Source organism: Canis lupus, chromosome 3 (genome assembly GCF_048164855.1).
Source record: "Canis lupus baileyi chromosome 3, mCanLup2.hap1, whole genome shotgun sequence".
In the NCBI taxonomy this organism is placed as follows: domain Eukaryota; kingdom Metazoa; phylum Chordata; class Mammalia; order Carnivora; family Canidae; genus Canis; species Canis lupus.
This window is the reverse complement of record NC_132840.1, coordinates 47,559,136-47,578,025: the sequence shown is the minus strand read 5'-3', so window position 1 is coordinate 47,578,025 and position 18,890 is coordinate 47,559,136. Positions and strand designations below refer to the sequence as shown.

Here is an 18,890-nt window from a genome sequence, read left to right as displayed (position 1 = left end):
ATTGACTGTGGGTGTGCGCTGGAGGCGCGCTGGAGCGACGGCGCGCCGCTGGTGTCATGCGGAAGATGGCGGCGTCCAGGGGGAGGCTGAGGGCTCTGGGGAGGTGGTGAGAGGTTTCCGTACAACCCCAGCGTGCGGCTTGGGGATCCCTTCGCTCTGTTTCCTGCTCTCGTCCCCCCAGGCTCTCAGGCGCGATGTGGAGGAGCTGCCTCCGGCTGCGAGACGCCGGGTGCCGCCTCCTGACCCAGCCCCGGGGTGCCCTCGCCGCCCCGGCGCGGCCGGGGCCAACCCCCCAGGCCCCTGCCCGGGCCTACGCGCCCCCAACAGGTGAGGGAGGCGAGGGCACATTCTCTTTCGCCCAGGGCTCGAGTGGGGCAAAGGTGGGCTGAGGGATTCCAGCTGTGCAGGGCGGGGTAACTGAGGCACAGCTCAGGCTCGTGAGGTAACGCGCTTTGATCGGGTCCTGCAACAGATCAGGGAAAATAGAAGCCCAGGCAAGGGCAGACCGACCCCCCGAGGGCACACAGCGCGTCACTGCACGACACAGTAATTGCCGTTTGGCACGTGCAGCCTTTCTTAAAGCTTATGGTTTTCCTTTCCAGCAAGGAAAGCGGATGGCATTCTCGTTTTCAGGCAGGGAGATTCGGGTTCTCCATCTGGACTACACCAAGGTCACAGAGCAGGCTCAGTGGGTAGTTTGTGGAGGGCAACGGTGGGCCTGTTTTCTCTGTCCCCACGGCTGGGCACAGAAGGGTCTTGGAACCGGGGCATTCAGTTTACCTCCTGGCCCATTTCCCTTCGGGTTTCCTGTCCCTCCCTCCCATTGTCCTACCACAATCCCTGCCGTTTCTGCTAAGGAGTTGACCCTCGTGCCTCCTTTCTCTTCTTCTGAGTGATAAGGCCTACGAGAAGGTGGTGACTCGTTCACTGCTTCTGGGGAGAGGTTTTAGAGTAAGAGTGGGAGTCGCTTCTTGAAATGAGTAAAGAGTAACAACACGCTTTTCATTTAGTTTTTCTGTGCTGAGAGCTGGAGGCATGATGGTCTTCAAGGCAGGTGTGGTCCCTACCTAATGATCATTGTCGAGTATAGGTTATAATAGTCTTTTTGAACAATAACGTATAATATTCTGTATAAAGGAATTACAAAGAATCTGTGAGAACATAAAGAAGCACCTACTCCCATCTGGGGGTTCCGAGGGTCTAGAAAGGGTCTTGGATGAAAGGACATTTCAGCTGAGCCTTGACAGATGAGTTGGAGTTCAGTTGAGAGGAGGAGGAAGAGTGTTGGGTGGCCAGAACAAGTTCAGAGGTGACAGCAGGGTGTGAGCGACCTTGCTTTAACATTGCTTGCTTTAGAAAATGTAGAATTCAAAAAAAAAAGAAAAGAAAAAAGAAAATGTAGAATTCTACAGGTAGTTTGACATTGTGGCAGAAGTAGATCTATATGGTCTAATGCTGACTGACCCTCTGAGATACTGCGTGGTCCTGAGTACGTGACTACTTTCTTTGGGCCTCATTTTCCTCCCTGAGTTGAAGGACTGTGTTGCCTCTGAAGGTCCTTCTGTTAAGTTTCATAATTTTTTATACATGGGGGAGAGAGCTAGATGCAGCAGGAGCTGAGGTTTCACCTGTCAGGGTCCAAGCCAAAGGGCCAAGAAAGAGGAAGAAGGAAGGTCATGTGTGATATTGTTATAAGAAGACATATACAGTTGACTCTTCAACAACATAAGGGTAGAGGCACCACTCCCACCTCCCCACCATTGAAAATTCACATATAACTTTTGACTCCCCCAAAACTTAATTACTAATAACCTACTGCTGGGCCAGAAGGTTTACCAATAGCAGTTGACTAACGCATAAGTATTCTTACGTTGGCTAGATAAAAGAAAACGTAATTTAGAAAATTAGAATCTTTAGTAAGAGATCAAGAAGAAAAGGAAATAACGTTTGCTATACTCTAGAAAATCCAGGTATAAGCTGATCTTGGCGGTGCCAACCCGTGGTGTTCAAGGGTCAACTGTCTATATTTGGCGACCCGTCTAGTTCCTGGCACACATCTCTTAAAACCCTCGTAATTTACTAACCAATAAGAGCTATGGAAGAGGCTTTTGTTATAATATTTGGCCTTTTGTCTTAAAATAACTCCAGAGATAGAAAGTTGAAAGTAGTGTCTTATTCATAAACCCCTTTCAGCCACACCTGAGATTATGTTAATGAGGTGGCTTTTGGAAAGCCCCTGAGGATGGGGGCTGGTTGCTAGGGGAACCAACCACAAGGTTAGAGGTTGGGTACTTTCAGCCCCACCCTCTGACCTCGGGGGAGGGGAGAAGGGCTGGAGAGATGGATTAATGGCCTGTGATTTAATCAATCATGCTTATTATAATGAAGCCTCTGTAAGATCCCTGAACTGGGGGGGTTCAGAGAGCTTCAGGGTTAGTGAACACATGAAGGTGCTGGAAGAGTAGCATGCCCGGAGAGGCAGGGAAGCTCCATACCCTTTCCCTATACTTTGCCCTGCATTTCTTCATGTGGCTGTTCCTGAATTGTATCCTTTTATAATAAGCTTGTAGTCTACTAGGTAAAATCTCTTTCTGAGTTCTGCGAGCTGCTCTGGCAAATTCATCAAACCTGAAGAGGGATCCAGGGAACCTCTGGTTCATAGCCCGTTGGTCAGAAGCACCGGAAACGACCTGGGCCTGCAGTTGGCATCTGAAGGGAGTGGGAAAATGCAGTCTTGTGGGACTGAGCCCTCCATTTGTGGATTCGATGCCTCCTCCAGGCAGATATTATCAGAACTTAATTGAATTGTAGGACACCCAGCTGATGTCACAGGGTTGATTGGTGGCAAAACCGCCACATATTTGGAGTGGAGAGTGTCTGTGTGAATGTGTAAAGGAAAACAGTTTCCTTTACAACATTCCAAGAAGATACAACATGAGCAAAGGGGACATGTACAGGAGTTCACTTAAATTGGCACAGGCAGAGGGTTCATTTAGATTAGTGGATGCCACTTCTCATTATGGTGGCACCTGATCTACCATCTCTGCTTTCTTTCTACTGCAGACATTACTAGTTTAGGCCCTTGGAAGTACCTGGCACATGGTAGATAGTCAAACATGAAAAAGAATAGGAATGAAAGAATGAAGCCCAGGGGGAGGGAGGTGTATGAAACCAGGCCTATAAGCGCACTGCAAAGATATTACCATTGTGAGTCTTTGGAATGGTGGAATATTAAACCCAAGTGGGGGCCTTCTCCATGAAGACTCTGGCAAGCTGATTGAACTTGGCTCTTTAGGAATGGCCATGCCATTGAAGGTTGTCAGGAGAGGAGGAGTTTGGGAAAGGGTAACTGGGGTGTTGGAGATTTGTAGCAAGGAGACCTGTATTGAGGGTATGTGGTGGTCCAGCTCTATACCATTTGTTAGAGATCCAACAGGTGTTTAGAGAGGAAGCTGTTCTGGAGAGGCTGCATGTTTGGCTGACTAACACCCAGTGAAGTCAAGGCTGGAAGTCTTGTCTCCTCTGTTTACAGATTGTCACCTGGCCAAGTCGTTTAGCTTCTCAGAGTCTCTAACACCTCAGAGGCATTACTTGGCTTGTCTTCATAGAGGGGTTGTGTTAGGTTGAGGGAGACTGTAGATAGAGCCCAGCCTGCTACCTGTTTTTGTAAATAAAGTTTTATGGGAACACAGCCATGCTCATTCATTTATATATAATCTAAGGCTACTTTAACTACAGAGTTAACTAGTTGCAACAGAGACCATATGACTGCCAAGCCTAAAATATTTACTCTGGCTCCTTATGGGAGAAGTTGACCAACCCCTCCTCATGATGCTAGAGCAATTTGGAAAGAACGATTTAGTTATTTAGCTCATTTACATTAATTGCTATGGCAGATGCATTTGCCCTGAAGAATTTTTTAAACAGCTTTATTGAGATTCAATTCACTTATAATTCATTCACTTAAAAAGTGTATAATTCAGCAGTTTTTAGTATACTTACAGCATTGTACAACCATCACCACAGTTCTAGAACATTTTGTCACCCCAAAAGAAGCCCTGTACCCTTTAGCTCTCACCTACTTCCCTCCCTATCCCTCTGGCCCTAGACAACCACTGTTTTACTTTCTGTCTCTGTAGATTGCTCTAGTTTGGAGATTTCGTAAATGGAATGTGGTCCTTTCTGGCTGGCTTTTTTACATTTAGTCTTTTCAAGGTTTATTTGAGTTCTAGCATGTATCAGTACTCTGTTGTTTTTCATAGCTGAGTCATTTTCCATTGTATGGCTGTATCACATCTTACTTATCCATTCATCCACTGATGAACATTTGGGTTGTTTTCCCTCTTTTGGCTATTCTGAATGCTGCTGTAAACATTTGTGTACAAGTTTTTATGTGGGCATAAGTTTTCTGTTGTTTTTTGTTTGGGCATATGTTTTCATTTCTCATAGATAATATATCAAAGAGTAGAATTGGTGGTCACATGGTAACGGACTTTTTGAAGAACTACCACACTTTTCCAAGATGGCTGCAGCAGTTTACATTTCCACCACTAGTGTATGGAGGTCGCAGCTTATCCACATCCTTGCCAACACTTGTTATCTGTGGTTGTTTTATTATTATTATTATTATTATTATTATTATTATTATTATTATTATAGCCATCCTAGTGGGTGTGAAGTGGTTTCTCCTGGTTTTGTTTTACGTTCCCCTGATGATGATGACATCCAGAATCTTTTCATGTGCTTATTTTGTATATTTTCTTTGGAGAAATCTCTTCAGATTCTTTGGCCAGTTTTGATTTATATTTATTTTTTAAAGTTTTTATTTATTTATTCATGAGAGACACACACAGAGGCAGCAACACAGGCAGAGGGAGAAGCAGGCTCCATGCAGAAAACCCAATGCGGGACCCGATCCTGGCACCCTGGGATCATGCTCTGAGCCAAAGGCAGATGTTCAACCACTAAGCCATCCAGGCGTCCCTTTAAAAAAAAAAAAAAAAAATTATTTATTCATGAGAGACACAGAGAGAGAGAGAGACAGAGACTTAGGCAGAAGGAGAAGCAGGCTCCACACAGGGGAGCCCAACGTGGGATTCTATCCCAGGTCTCCAGGATCAGGCCCTGGACTGAAGACGGCACTAAACTGTTGAGCCACCAGGCTGCCCCCAGGCGTCCCTCTTTGACCAGTTTTTAATTGGGTTGTCTTTTTATCATTGAGTTGTAAGAGTTCTTAAATAGTTGGTCTGAAGAATTTTGATACCTGAAAACGGTTGGAGCCGCCCTAGGATTATGGATGGAGAGATGCCTGAAGTCAAATTTAGCTTTAAGGCTTAAGGTCCGCCAGATGGCACTGTTTAAAAAGATAAAGGTGTTGAGACTGCCCTGAGAGGGCACTTCCTCTGTTCTGGTGCACTGTGGGAGTTGTAGTTCTGAGGCTTTGAACCTTTCCAAAGCAAAGGCTAGACGAAAATTGAGGCTGGTAGAAAGATCAGTCACTGGTCTGTGACACCTGAGACAGGAGGAGGAATGTAAGGGAAGTGACACAGAAAACATCGTGTCTCTTTTTTCTTATGAAGTGACCTCATAGGAAAATGGGGCCTGATGGGCATTAATTTCCAGTTCACCATTTACCACATGATTGGGTTTTTAAGTTGTTCTCTGCTTAAATAGCCTGTTTTCTTGTGGCCACGGAAACAGATGTTCTGTAAAGGGAATGGTTCATAGTCAGAATAGACCCGAGTTCTGTGTGACCCTACAAGGCTAGGCTGTTAATATCATCCTTAAAGATGAGGGTCCTGTTGCTGTCAGCTACTCTGGTGTTCATTTTGAACACGGGTGCTTCAGAGGTTCCTGGTCTCATGATTTATCTTCTGTGAACCTAGGCATTTGAAGGCCCAGGTGAAGAACATTGTTGGGGGGCATGGATTCCACCAAGTGAATTTTCCTGCCCTTGTTTGCCTGTAAACCCCTAACTTGGCTCCCTCTGCCTCCATACTGTGACCTCACCAGCCCCATCCCCCAGATCTGGCCCTTACCACCCTCTCTGGGCATCTCTAACCATCCTCTCTAGACAGTCTTGTCATTCTGACCTTTTTTTTTTTTTTTTCCAGTTCTCCAAACTCTTATGTTCTCATGAGGCTGAGGACCTTCGTATAAGATAATTCTTCCGCTAGAAAGTCCTTACACACACCCACCCCTCCAAAAAACTAATCCGTCAGTGCAGATGGGCTGACTCTTGCCAGTCCATGTCTCAGATGAAATCTGACCACTGGAAGGTCTTCCTTTGCCCCATGATGAGATTAGTCATTCCTGGTGTGTGTTTCCAGTATTCCCCATACTTTGGCCATCAGTTACTTTATTGTTTGGCTGGTTCAGTGTTTACCTTCCCAGCAGACAGGAAGTGCCTCGAGGGCACAAGCAAGCTTTGATTCTGATTCCCAGGACTTAACCCACTTCCAGGAACAGGGTTAGTACTCACCAATGTTTGCTCCAAGACTGAAGTTTGCCCCTCCATGTGTCCGTTGCATTTGGGAGAGCACCTATCTAAAAAATGCTGCATGTGGGCCTGCCCTCTTCTGGGGCCCTGTAACTTTTGTGCTCCTTTGGCCTGGGGCTGTCCTCTCTTTCTGCATGGTTTACTGCTGTTTTGAGCAATTTTGGTTGACCCATCCTTTCCCTTCTATCTTTCCCACTCTCTTCCAGTTCTTTCTTCTTAATTTTTAAAAAGATTTTATCTACTTATTTGAGAGAGAGAGTGCACGAGGTGGGGGGGCAAAGGGAGAGGCGGGGAGCTGGAAGCCCAACACAGGGCCTGATTCCAGAACCCCGAGATCATGACCTCAGCCGAAGATAGACACTTAACTGACTGAGCCACCCAGGTGCCCCTCAGTATTTTCTTCTTAATCAGACACAGAGGGGGACCTGGCCAGGACAGAGGAACCAAGGCCTGGCCAGCAAAGCAGAGGAAAGAAAAAAAAAAACCTTCCTCGTGGGAAACTTCACTGCTCTGGCATCTTTAGGTTCAGCCTGTGCTGTCAGTTTCTGCCCTGAGACCAGGTCTCTTGGGCCCATTTCCCAGGGCTGCTTCGAGCTATGTGCTAGAATGCTCTCCACTGGCACTTCCTGCTGATGGGAGCAGATCCTTCCCCCAGTGATGATGAGTCAGCTTTCAGAGCTCTTCCCACTTCCTGCTTTAGACCTGTTGCCCAGTTCACGCATTGGAGAACATACTGGATGTCGTCTAAGTGCCTCAGTCAAGGCCTCCAGACAGACCCAAGAGGCCTCCAGATGTGAACTAGGGGCATTCGAAAGCACCAGGGTGGCATAGTTTCCATTTTGATGTCAAATGTGTGAATCACTATTACAATTTCAGATAAAGGTAGTAACTCACACTATAATAATACAGCATCATCTTGGTGGCCAGATCCTATCACCTTTTTAAGTATTTAAACTCCGGGATCCCCGGGTGGCGCAGCGGTTTGGCGCCTGCCTTTGGCCTGGGGCGTGATCCTGGAGACCCGGGATCGAATCCCATATCGGGCTCCCGGTGCATGGAGCCTGCTTCTCCCTCTTCCTGTGTCTCTGCCTCTCTGTCTCTCTCTGTGTGACTATCATGAATAAATAAATAAAATATTTAAAAAAAAAAAAAAAGTATTTAAACTCCATAAAGACAGCAATTTTTGTCATTTTTATTCACTGTTTTATCCCATGTACCTAGAATGGTACCTGGCACATGGTAGACATGCAACTTTTTTGTCAAAAAGCACTTTGGGCCTTCGTTGAGTAAAGCACAGCTGTGGAAATGGGATTTGTGGTCCTCTTTGTGAGAGCATCAATGACAGAGCATGAGATCGGTGAAAAAAACTGATGCGATGTGGAAAACCTAAAAATACCACGTTTGGAGACCAGACGCCCTCCCTCCACCAGCCTTCCCCCCACACACAAACAAAGTTCTCCTGATTTTCATAGTCTGCTTGAATTAATTTTAACTTAAGCTTGGTTTTTGTTCTTTGGGCTTTTTTTAAAGCATTAAAAATGAATAAATCTCCTCTTCCTCCTCCTCCTCATGTTGCATCATTATTTCCAACAAGTAACTTTCAATCAGGGACTCTGAAGGCTTTTAGTACCCAGTGAATATGTGACAGAACAACAAGTGAATGAGTCAAGGTTTTGTGTTCATCACAAATGTTATAACTGGGTTATGGTCTTTAGCTTTCAAAATGTGACCTGTTCTTTATAATTATGACCTGCATAATTCTTAATGAGGCACTCTCAGTGTTAAGCCCTCCAAGTAGAAGAGGGGGAATTTGTTTCCATTTTCATTTAAGGTTTTAGTCAGGGTATTTTCAGATATCACAGGACACATATTTTCCCCTTAAAGGAAATGTTTGGAGTTCCTGCTGAATACACAGGCATGCTGGCTAATTAGGGTAATTAATTGGATAGAGAGGATGAGAGATGCTCCTGGGATCTCTGCTTACCTCCTGTATGCCACACACGTGTACACGCATGTCCACACTGGCTTTATCACATTCAGACACTATCTTTGAACTGGCATATGTTGTACTGGCGTGGGGGCAGTGCTGATGGGGGTGGTATGGGTGGGGAGCCTGCTTAGAAGTTAATGCAGAAGATGCTAGAAAAATCTGTTGTGTCAGATGGCCTGCAGCTTCCAGATGCTTTGCGATCAGACTGTGCCTGGGCTCCGGGGCCAACGGGAGCATGACCAGTGTGTCCCAGGCCTCCCTCATCCCTGGAGAGCAAATGCCCTCCTCCTCTCAGCTTTAATCAGGAGCTGCTGCTGATGTTGCGTAGAGCAGGGCAGACCTTGAATAGTGATATGAAAATCAAGCCAATCAATCAGCATTAGCAGTAATGACACAAGCTGGTCTTGTCATTTCCTGAGCTGTCTCGATGTTATTTTAAAACTGCCTTTTTGAAAAATCTCTTTTACAGAAAGGAAGAGGTTTTATCAGAATGTCAGCATCACACAGGGTGAAGGTGAGTGTCTGAAATTTTGACTGCCTCTTTTTCTTTCTTTCTTTTTTTTTTTTTTATTCTGTGAATGGATAGAAACATTTTTCATCTCTAGCCGGTTTCAGCGGTGAGATTACCCTTCGTGCTTTTGTTGGATGGGTTTCTGTAAGCCCTCCATGAAGGGACTCACAGTTGTCTTTGTCTGTACCCATTCAAGTAGCTAAATATAGGAATGGTCACTCGATTCCACTTAACAATCCCTGAGAGGTTTTCATCTGATCTTTCAAGGTGGCTTTGAGATAAACCTGGACCACAGGAAGCTGAAAACTCCCCAAGCCAAGCTCTTTACTGTCCCCAGCGAGGCCCTGGCCATTGCAGTGGCCACTGAATGGGACTCCCAGCAGGACACCATCAAGTTCTACACCATGCACCTGGTAACAAGTTCATGAACCTATACCCCGATGCCTGCCGCTGGCTTCCTAGGGTACCTGGCAAAAATTGCAACTCCTTTCCAAATTCAGATAAGGCCCTCGGGGGTGGACTCCTGCCATACTTGCCTCCTTGAACATGCTGTCCATTCCGCTCCTGGCTTGGCCCCCATAGTTCCCCTGCTCAGAACGCCATACTGGATGGCTGGTTCCTCCTCTGGTCTCAGGATAGGTGTCACCTTCCCTGTCCGCCTAGCTCTCTTATTTTCTTTTATGACACCTGTTCATTTGTTTTGCCAGCACTTATGCAATTTGTATTTGTCCATTTTATGCTTGCACGCTCATAGTCTGTCTCTTCCACCACCCTGTGAGCACAGAAGGGCAGGGCCACATCTCTCTTGCTAGTCCATAGCCGGCCCTGGCCCGAGGTTCAGATGGCATGCAGTATTCGTTGAGTGCAGGAACCCACGGGGCCAGGTGGGTGAGGTGAGACAGCTGCCCTTGAAGCTGGTGCCCCATCCCACATACAGGTGGCTCACTGAGGCACTGAAGCAGGCCGGGGAAGGGGCTGGCTAAACTCTTCGGGTCCAGGCTCTGCAGGCTCCAGACTGTCACCTTCTCAGTCCCGTGTCTCCATCTGCGAGAGGTGAGCACGGTGGTCAGGATGGGATAATGTGATGCCTGGAAAGTCTTTGGCGTGGTTCTTGGCATAGAGCTAGCACTCAGTCAACCCTGGAAACGGAGTTGTCGTCCTGGTCATTCCTGTGCTTGGCCTTGACATACAGACCCAGGCGGATGTCCTCAGCGTCTTCATACCTTGCCACCGGGCTAGCCTGCTCCTTTGGCTGTCTGATGAAATTAGCGTGACATGACTACTTTTGTCATAATACCTAATTGTACTATGACATACTACTAACTAATTGTCATAGTACCTAAGGATCCTAGCTGGCAAAGTCACCCTTCTTCTGGTTTGGCTCATTCTGCTCTGTACGGTGATCAGGAAACCAAAGGGTAGCTTAGGTCTAGTAACTGACCTCTCTGAGCCTCGGTTTCTACATCTCTGAAATGGTTGTAATAATAGTAGCTATTCCAAAGGGTGTCATGAGGATTAAATGAAATACAGCAGAGCCTGGTAGTGGAGAGCATGAAACCTGGGGGCGGTTCATTAATACTGAGGCATTGTGAGAATCCCTAGGGCCCATGGGCTGTCACACACAGCGTTTGGCACAGAGCCTGGCTGTTGCACGCGCTCAGTAGATGTGCTACAGCTGAGGTAGTATAGATGCCTGGAGTCAGGGGCTTTGGTTTGGTTTCAGCACTCCCTGGGTGTTGGTGTGGGTTGGAGGCAGTATTTGTCTGGAATGCAGTGCTTTTGCCTGTGCCCAGTGGTGGTGACAGGGCTTTTTGCCTCTTGATTCAGACCACGTTGTGCAACACATCTTTAGACAACCCTACCCAGAGGAACAAGGACCAGCTGATCCGGGCGGCTGTGAAGTTTCTTGACACCGACACCATCTGGTAATTGACATTTAGATGGGCATTCCCCTTGCAGTGAGTGGGTCCCTGGGGCTGTTTGCCTCATTTGCCCAGACCCTTATCAGTAGAAGAAGAGGCAGACCCTTCTCCTTTATCTCCCAGGGCAGGGAGGCGGTCTGCTTGACATCACTACTTAGCTGCCCTGTGTATCCCTGGGAGAGAAGGCTCCTCAGGCTGCCACAGTGTCAGAGCACTGGGCACTCCTTTCCTGCAGCCTGACAACTGTACCTGGGTCAGGGCTGGGGTGGGGTGGTAGTATATGCAGCTCTTACAGGCTCCAGGACCAATGGGGTCAATTGGCAACCCCCAGTGGGGCCTCCAATCTTGGACTTCTGTCCATTCTCACGTAGGCATAATTGTCCTCACTCGTCAGCTTGCACACACAGATAGTTACTTGTTGATGTCAGGAGCTGGCTCCTTCCACTTCTGAATTCTACCCACATGTCTAAGTTCTTTAGCTAAATAGTCAGTGATATTGAAGGAAGGCTCGAAAAACAGCAGACGTAGTTGAGCAGCACATGTCTGCGGGCCCAGGTGCTCTAGAATCCTGAGCTGCCCCACATCCCACTCATCTCAGTAGTCCATTTTCCTGCACACCCATGACCTCCCTTCTTCCTTCTGCTCACACCAGTGTGGCTTTCCATGGTACCCACTTGGCTTCTCATCCACTGAGGCCTTGGCTCTCACTCTCCATAGGTGACTCCCATTTCTATGTCTCTGTCAAAACAAGTAGCACAGTCTGGCATCAGGTGGTATCAGGCATCCACGCCAGCAGCTGTATCTGTAGCCATGCGGGCTCATGAGATGCTCACAGGCATTTGTGGCCAGGGGCACAGTCTCTTGGGAGGGTTCAGGGGAGGTAGGGATGCAGTGACTGAGCTGGCACAGCATCCTAGGATCAGGTGGGTATGGATCTAGGGGTGCAGTATTGGTTATTAGAATGGCATTGATCTACAAGCCTTGACCTGTCAAACGACTGGGGACATTTAAGATGATGGTTCACCAATTCAGGCTTGCATTAGAATCCCCTGGAGGGCTTGTTAAAGCACAGATTGCTGGTCTCCACCCCCAGAGGTTCTGCTTTCCATAGGTTTGGGGTGGGACCTGGGATCAGGCATTTCTAACAAGTTCCCAGGCGGATGATCTGCCAATGGACTCGTGGCTACCCTTTGAGATCTACTGCTTTAGGGAAATACTTGTAGGGCTGGGTGGGAGAAGTTGAGAAGTCTTTTTGCTGCTCTCGCTTTTTATATTTTTTCAGTCTGTTACTGAATGAAGAAATTATACTTTTTTATTAATGAAGGTTATTTTTACAATGAATTAGCTACAGGGTGGAGGAACCAGCGACATTAGTAGAACTGCAAAAGAACGAGTGGGACCCAATCATAGAATGGGCCGAGAAAAGGTAAGATGCACAATCCCCCAGTGTTGGGCAGGCAGGCTGGTGAGGTCAGGGGTCACACTGGACCACAGAAGCCCTCAGCTAATTGACTTTCTGAGTTCAGAGCATCCATGGGATTCAGTACCTCCTGGATGTTGAAGGCTAGGGCTGGACACCTTGGGAAAAAGTGCTCCTCAAAATTAGTGTCAACCACCAGGCACCAAGTACCTGCTATCATTGCATACAGTGCTGAGTATAGGGATGGAGACTGTGTGACCTGAGGCTAGTGCCTTCAGCTCTCTGAGCTCCCTTGTCTGAGTGGGCCTCATAATCCCTGCTTCTCAGCTTGTGGTCAAACATAAACTAAGTGATGCCTATCATCCTACTTGGCACACGGTAAAGGCACAGATCTGGGCAGTTATCATCAGTCACTGTCACAGTTGTACTATTAAACTAAATCCCAAACATGATATGTATACATGTGAGGATAAGTCCAGTAACATTTATCCTATAGACATAAGGCTTTCAGGCATTGATGATACCCAGTATTTTTCCTTTGCAAAAAGATTCTTTTGTGCAAAATTGAACAAACTATTGATGTGGTGGCAAAATAAATTCAATTTCATTTCATTCCAAGGGAGTTTGGAAGGGCTGCTACCTTGGTACTACCTTGACTGTAGTATTTCATAAGCTTACACAGAGTAGTCTGGCATGGCATTTTTCACAAAAGTGATACCTGCCCTTCTCATCTGTACACATTTGTTTCCCTGAGTGCCCACAGTGTGCCAGATATCCTTGGGTTTTAGAGTAAAAGGCTCAGCCAGTGCACTAAAGGATCAAATAAAATGTAACAATGACGATACTGTATAAGAGCTGTGAAGATGTGGTATCATTTCAGAGTCTAATGAAATGTAGTAATAGTGTAGGTGCCTGGAGATCTCTGCTCTAGAACAAAATTGTCCACTTTCCATGGCACTTGGATTCTCATCCTTAAGAGTTTACAGAACAACTTGGCCATTTACTGTGTTCTGTTTGTACTATGAGTAATTTCAGAAAGAGTGTTTCTAAACCAACAGGAAAAATGAGCTACGTAGGAAAAAAAAATGAAAAAAAATTGCTTTTCTTGTCTTTTATATAGTTATTATTGCTCTTGAAAATGTATCGCTTCTGAAGCCAGCTTGTGTCCCAGACCAAGAACAAAGGCTTGTATACCGTATAGGCTTGATAAATATTTGAAAAAATGATTGAATGGTACAGGACACATGCAAAGATTATTGTAAGGAAAATTTGGGGTGCCTGGCTGGCTCAGTCCATAGGGTGTGCAACTCTTGATCTCGGGATTGTGGGTTCAAGCCCCGTCTTGGGTGCAGAGATTACTTAAAAAAAAATATTTTAAAAAATACTATTGTAGGGGCACCTGGGTGGCTCAGTGGTTGAACGTCTGCCTTTGGCTCAGGTCCTGATTCCAGGTTCCCGCAGGGAGCCTGCTTCTCCCTCTGCCTATGTCTCTACCTCTCTCTCTGTGTATTTCATGAATAAATAAATAAAATCTTTTAAAAAAATACTATTGTAAAGAATATAATTTTTTAAGAGAGGGAAGGGGCAGAGGAGGGGAGAATCTTTTTTTAATTTAAATTCAATTAACATATTGAATTGCTAGTTTCAGAGGTAGAAATCAGTGATTCATCAGTCTTATAAAACCCAGTGCTCATTACATCATGTCCTTTCTTTAATGCTTGTCACCCAGTGACCCCATCCCCCTACCTCCTCTCCTCCAGCAACCCTCAGTTAGTATCCTATGGTTGAGTCTCTTCTGGCTTGTCTCCCTCTCTGATTTTGTCTTGTTTTATTTTTCCCTCCCTTCCCCTATGATCCTGTTTCTTAAATTCCACTATGAGTGAGATCATATGATAATTGTCTTTCTCTGATTGACTTATTTCACTTAGCATAATACCCTCTGGTTCCATCCATGTCATTGCAAATGGCAAGATTTCATTTTTTGATGGCTGAGTGTATATTCCATTGTGTATATATATACACCACATCCTCTTTATCCATTCATCTGTTGTTGGACATCTGGGCTCTTTCCATAGTATGGCTATTGTGGACATTGCTGCTATAAACATTAGGATGCAGGTTCCCCTTGGGATCACTATATTTGTATCTTTGGGGTAAATACCTAGTAGTGTAATTGCTGGGTCATAGGGGAGCTCTATTTTCAGCTTTTTGAGGAAGTTCCATACTGTTTTCCAGAGTGGCTATACTAGCTTGCATTCCCTCTAGCAGTATAAGAGGGTTTCCCTTTCTCCAAATCCTCACCAATGAGAGAGAGAGATACTCTTAAGCATGCTCCATGCCCCGTGCAGAGCCTGATGCAGGGCTCAGTCTCACAACCCTGACATCTTGACCTGAGCTGAAATCCAGTCAGATGTGTAACCAACTGAGCCACCCAGGCACCTCAAGGAGTATAAGTTTTGTTTTTTTAATTTATTTTTAAATTTTTTAGAGAGGGAGGGGGAGAGACAGAAGGAGAGAGAAAGAAAAAGAGAAAGAATCTTAAGCAACCTCCACGCCCAGTGAGGAGCCTGACACGGGGCTTGATCTCACCATCCTGAGATCATGACCTGAGTTGAAATCAAGTTAGATGCTTAACTGACTGAGCCACTCAGGTGCCCCAGGAAAATAACCTTTTAAAGAAATCTTTTGTGGTCTCAAATATGAAAAAAATTCTTAAAAGATACAAAAAACAAGCATCCCATGCTTCTGAAAGAGATTCTAGGCAAACGAGTCAGAATTTCAGGCATCTACATGGGGTGATGAGTGCAGAGCTCTGGAGTGACACGAAATGATTAGGTCAGGAGGCCACTGACCACAGCAGCTGCTCCCAGAATTCCTAAGACTAGCCTTCACGGAGCATATGCATGCTCAACAGTTGAGGACTTTGCTTCCAGGCAAAAGCTGGGCCACATGGCACGATAGGGACATGCTGAAGCCTTTTCCTTTCAGATATGATGTGGAGATCGGCTCTTCTACCAGCATAATGGGGCCCAGCATCCCAGCCAGGACTCGAGAAGTGCTCATCAGTCACCTGGCATCTTATAACATGTGGGCCCTACAAGGTATGTATACTGTGTTGTGTGGGCCCGGAGGTGGCCTGATGGGCATGGGCCCTGGAAGCCCAGAGTGTCACAGGAGCACTCTAGGGGGTGGCTCTGATGCTAGCTAACCCTTCTACTCAGTCCAAGGAGGACAGCAGGCTCTCACCCTCCCAGGAGGAAGTTGGCTATCTCTTCTCCAGGTGTCTTGACTTCAAGGCTCATTGGCCTGGCTCAAGTCACATGCCCATCTGGGAACCAGTCACTGGACCAAGGGGTGGAGTCCTCTGGCCCTGTTCAGGTCATGTGCTCACCCTGGGCAGGTGCAGAAGAGGGATCACACCCCCAGTGGAAATCCAAGTGCTCTTTGAGAAGAATGGGGAATGGATCCAGTGCCAGCCAGAAAGCACATGTCCCCTGTGACCATTGTCCGCCACCTGGCACTTGTACCTCTCTGGGGCTGCAGGAACTCACCGAGAGTAGATCTGGCAACTGCCCTGTTTTGGAGTGGGGGGCCCTGGATCCTCATTTGGCTTGTGTCCCGGCAGGGATTGAGTTTGTAGTGACCCAGCTCAAGTCCATGGTCCTGACCTTGGGCCTGATGGACCTGCACCTGACGGTGGAGCAGGCTGTGCTACTGTCCCGCCTGGAGGAGGAATACCAGGTGAGGTGTAGCCAGCAGCCCAAGGGCAGGGGGTGGAATGGGGTGAGGTAGCTAGCCCCTCTAAAATGCTTTTATGTAGATTTGGCCTCTTGTGACTTTCATGTACATCCAGAAACCAAAATTAAGGGCCAATGAAAGTATTGTGAGGAAACCGTAATAGAGCAAAACAGTAGCACATCTGCCATGGCGTTCCAGCATGCTTAGCTCTCCCCTCCTCGCCTCCTCTCTTCTGAACAACTGGCCAGGTGGGGGCTGTCGTTACCTCATTTTACACAGGGGGAACGTGAGGCACAGGTCACACCCCCGGAAAATGCTGGAGCAGGGTTTGGAGCCAGGGCTGGGCGGCTCTAGATCGAGGTGCGTAGGCAGATCAGGATCATCTGCTTGGCACACCTGCACAGCGGCCCCACTGACACGGAGCCGTGTGCAGCTTTCATTCCCTCCACAAGGAGGCTGAGCTAATAAGCCTTGGCACCCTGACTCACACTGCGGGTCATCTGGCCAATGGAGAGCATGGGTGGCTGCTGTCTGTACAGAAGTTTCCATTTAGTGGGTTTGAAATTAATACGGTTTTGCTATACTGTCATTTGCATTTTTTAGCTCTGAGAATTATGGCATTCTCCGCAGTCTTTTTTCTGTTTCTTCTCCACCCTCAGAAGGTTAATTGCTATTACACGTCGGCTCCTAGCATGATGAAAACCGTTTTGTAATGACATTATTTCCCGAGTCCGTCTAGTCATCTGCTCAGAAAAATGCCAGGGGAAAAAACTGTTTCTCTACCACAAAAGAGACTAGCTAGAAACGATGAAACAGGCAGAGGGTGATTTATGGGGGTATGAGGGCCAGGGAGGCGGAGAGCCAGGAAACCTCTCCAGGCGGGGCTCCACGTTTGACCCCGGGCCCCGAGCCAGGCCATCACTCTCTGACCTTCAGGTTTGACCCACCACAAAGCAGGGACTTACCTGTCCTCTGAAAATATAAAGTGCTTCTCAGTTGGCAGATCACAGTTGTCCATATTGAGATGGGACTGGCCAGAAAGGCCGGTAGCTTGTGTGGTGTGTGCCCGGATGGGCTGGGGCAGCTGGGCCTCAGGCGGGGAGGAGCCAGCAGGTTCTGGTTGGAGTCACACTGCCATCTGGACAGCCGCCTTGTGAGTCTGGGGCTCGTCCCTCCAGTCGCTGGAGCTCTGGAGAGAGTCCACGAGCCTGCTCCTGCATGCCCAGCACAGCTTGCTTTAATACTGCAGCCCCCTGGGTAGTCAGAACTAAAGCAGCCATGTGGCCTCAGTTGATTTATTTATCCCACCCACACGAGGGGCATGTGCAGCCCAGCCTGGGGAGGCAGCTTGTAGAGGATGACATTTTGCAGGCGGCCTCACAACAGCCTCTTTGTGGGAGGAAGACGACATGCAGGTTGTGCCCCCTCTGGGGAGATGCATGTGTGGTTTGGGGGCTGGGCCCACCCAGCAGTTTGGGTGCCCCTGGGCCTCAACTGGCCCCCTCCCAAGCCATCTGTGCCCCATCAGCCTGCTCTGTCCACCCGAACATTCTCACCTGCTGCCTCGCCTGTGTGGGTCTCGTGTTTTGGCAAGATTGGAGCCCAGTCCCCTCAGCCTGGCTACAGGGACAGAATGTGGCTCTGGCAGGTAGGCAGCCAGGCACTTGGCAGCTACCCAGCATGTCTTGTCCTCCCCTCAGATCCAGAAGTGGGGCAACATCGAGTGGGCCCATGACTATGAGCTGCAGGAGCTGCGGGCACGCACGGCCGCCGGCACCCTCTTCATCCACCTCTGCTCTGAGAGCACCACGGTAAAGCACAAGCTCCTGCAGCAGTGAGGCCTGGCCCAGCAGGATGGAGGCTACATGGCCACTGCACGCCCCCCCCAGACTGTGGGGGTGAGAGGGCCAGCTCGGTGGTACTCTGAAATGCCCCTGGGACCCAGAATGCCTGTCAAAGTCAGCTCGAGTCCAACCCAGGTGCCCCTACCCCAGCTGGCAGCGAGTGAGCAAGCGGGCCAAGCATATGAGTGACTTTCTCTCAAGCTGATTTTATTAAAAATATTTTATTAAAAATATTCTCTGCCCTGGAAACGCGTGGAGCCGTTTTCACTCATACCTCCATTCCTCTTGCTACGTCTGGGCTTCACCAGGGCCAGACGGCTTACCTCCCATGGCATGGTCTTCTCCCTGCTGCCTGGAGCTGGGAACCTCACACAGTTGGGGAAATCATATCAACAGACAACTCTGTGGCCCTCAGCCTAAAGACTTTTTTTTCTCCCTGGTTTTTTAATCAAACAGTCTTCTTCTGAAAGTGAGTTCTTTTTGTTCTAAGCCAGTTATTTCTATTTGTTCTAGTATTTTAGAAGAAATAACTCTTGAAGATAGAAAGCATGTATTGTTTGTGGGTTAAAAGCCCAGGCAGGCAGGGCAAGGCCGCCTGACTTGTATCCTCCCGACATGGACACTCGCTCCACCCTGGGTGGCAGGTGCAGTCTACTGGTGCCAGGGCCCAGTGCAAGGGAAGCAGGAAGAGTCTGAGAGTTCAGGCAGAAAAGGCTTTCTGAGCCGCCTGTCCTGGCACTCCGAGTGATGAAATGGTATCATCCCCTTCATCGAGCCCTGGTTACATGCCAGGTGCTTTTCCACACCTTCCATATGCTCTCCCTGAAGCCCTGACTTGCTCGGAGGAGGTCCTGTCACATCTCCACTTCACAGATGAAGCTCAGGCTACAGAGGTGACAGGGGAGACCCAGCTTGTGTTGTTAACCTCCAGAGGGTCCTCTGGCCCCTGCACCCAAACTTATAGAC

The 18,890-nt window shown here is 47.7% G+C and overlaps 1 protein-coding gene across 1 annotated transcript; it reads left to right on the top strand.

The window, feature by feature from the left end:
- Positions 1 to 33: 33 nt before the first annotated feature.
- Positions 34 to 18,173, top strand: ATPAF2 (ATP synthase mitochondrial F1 complex assembly factor 2). Its single transcript, XM_072820877.1, has 8 exons — positions 34 to 327; positions 8,959 to 9,003; positions 9,268 to 9,413; positions 10,828 to 10,925; positions 12,268 to 12,348; positions 15,331 to 15,443; positions 15,968 to 16,083; positions 17,781 to 18,173. The coding sequence occupies exons 1-8, from the start codon at positions 195 to 197 to the stop codon at positions 17,916 to 17,918; spliced, it is 870 nt and encodes a 289-aa protein (XP_072676978.1). The 5' UTR covers positions 34 to 194; the 3' UTR covers positions 17,919 to 18,173.
- Positions 18,174 to 18,890: the final 717 nt, after the last annotated feature.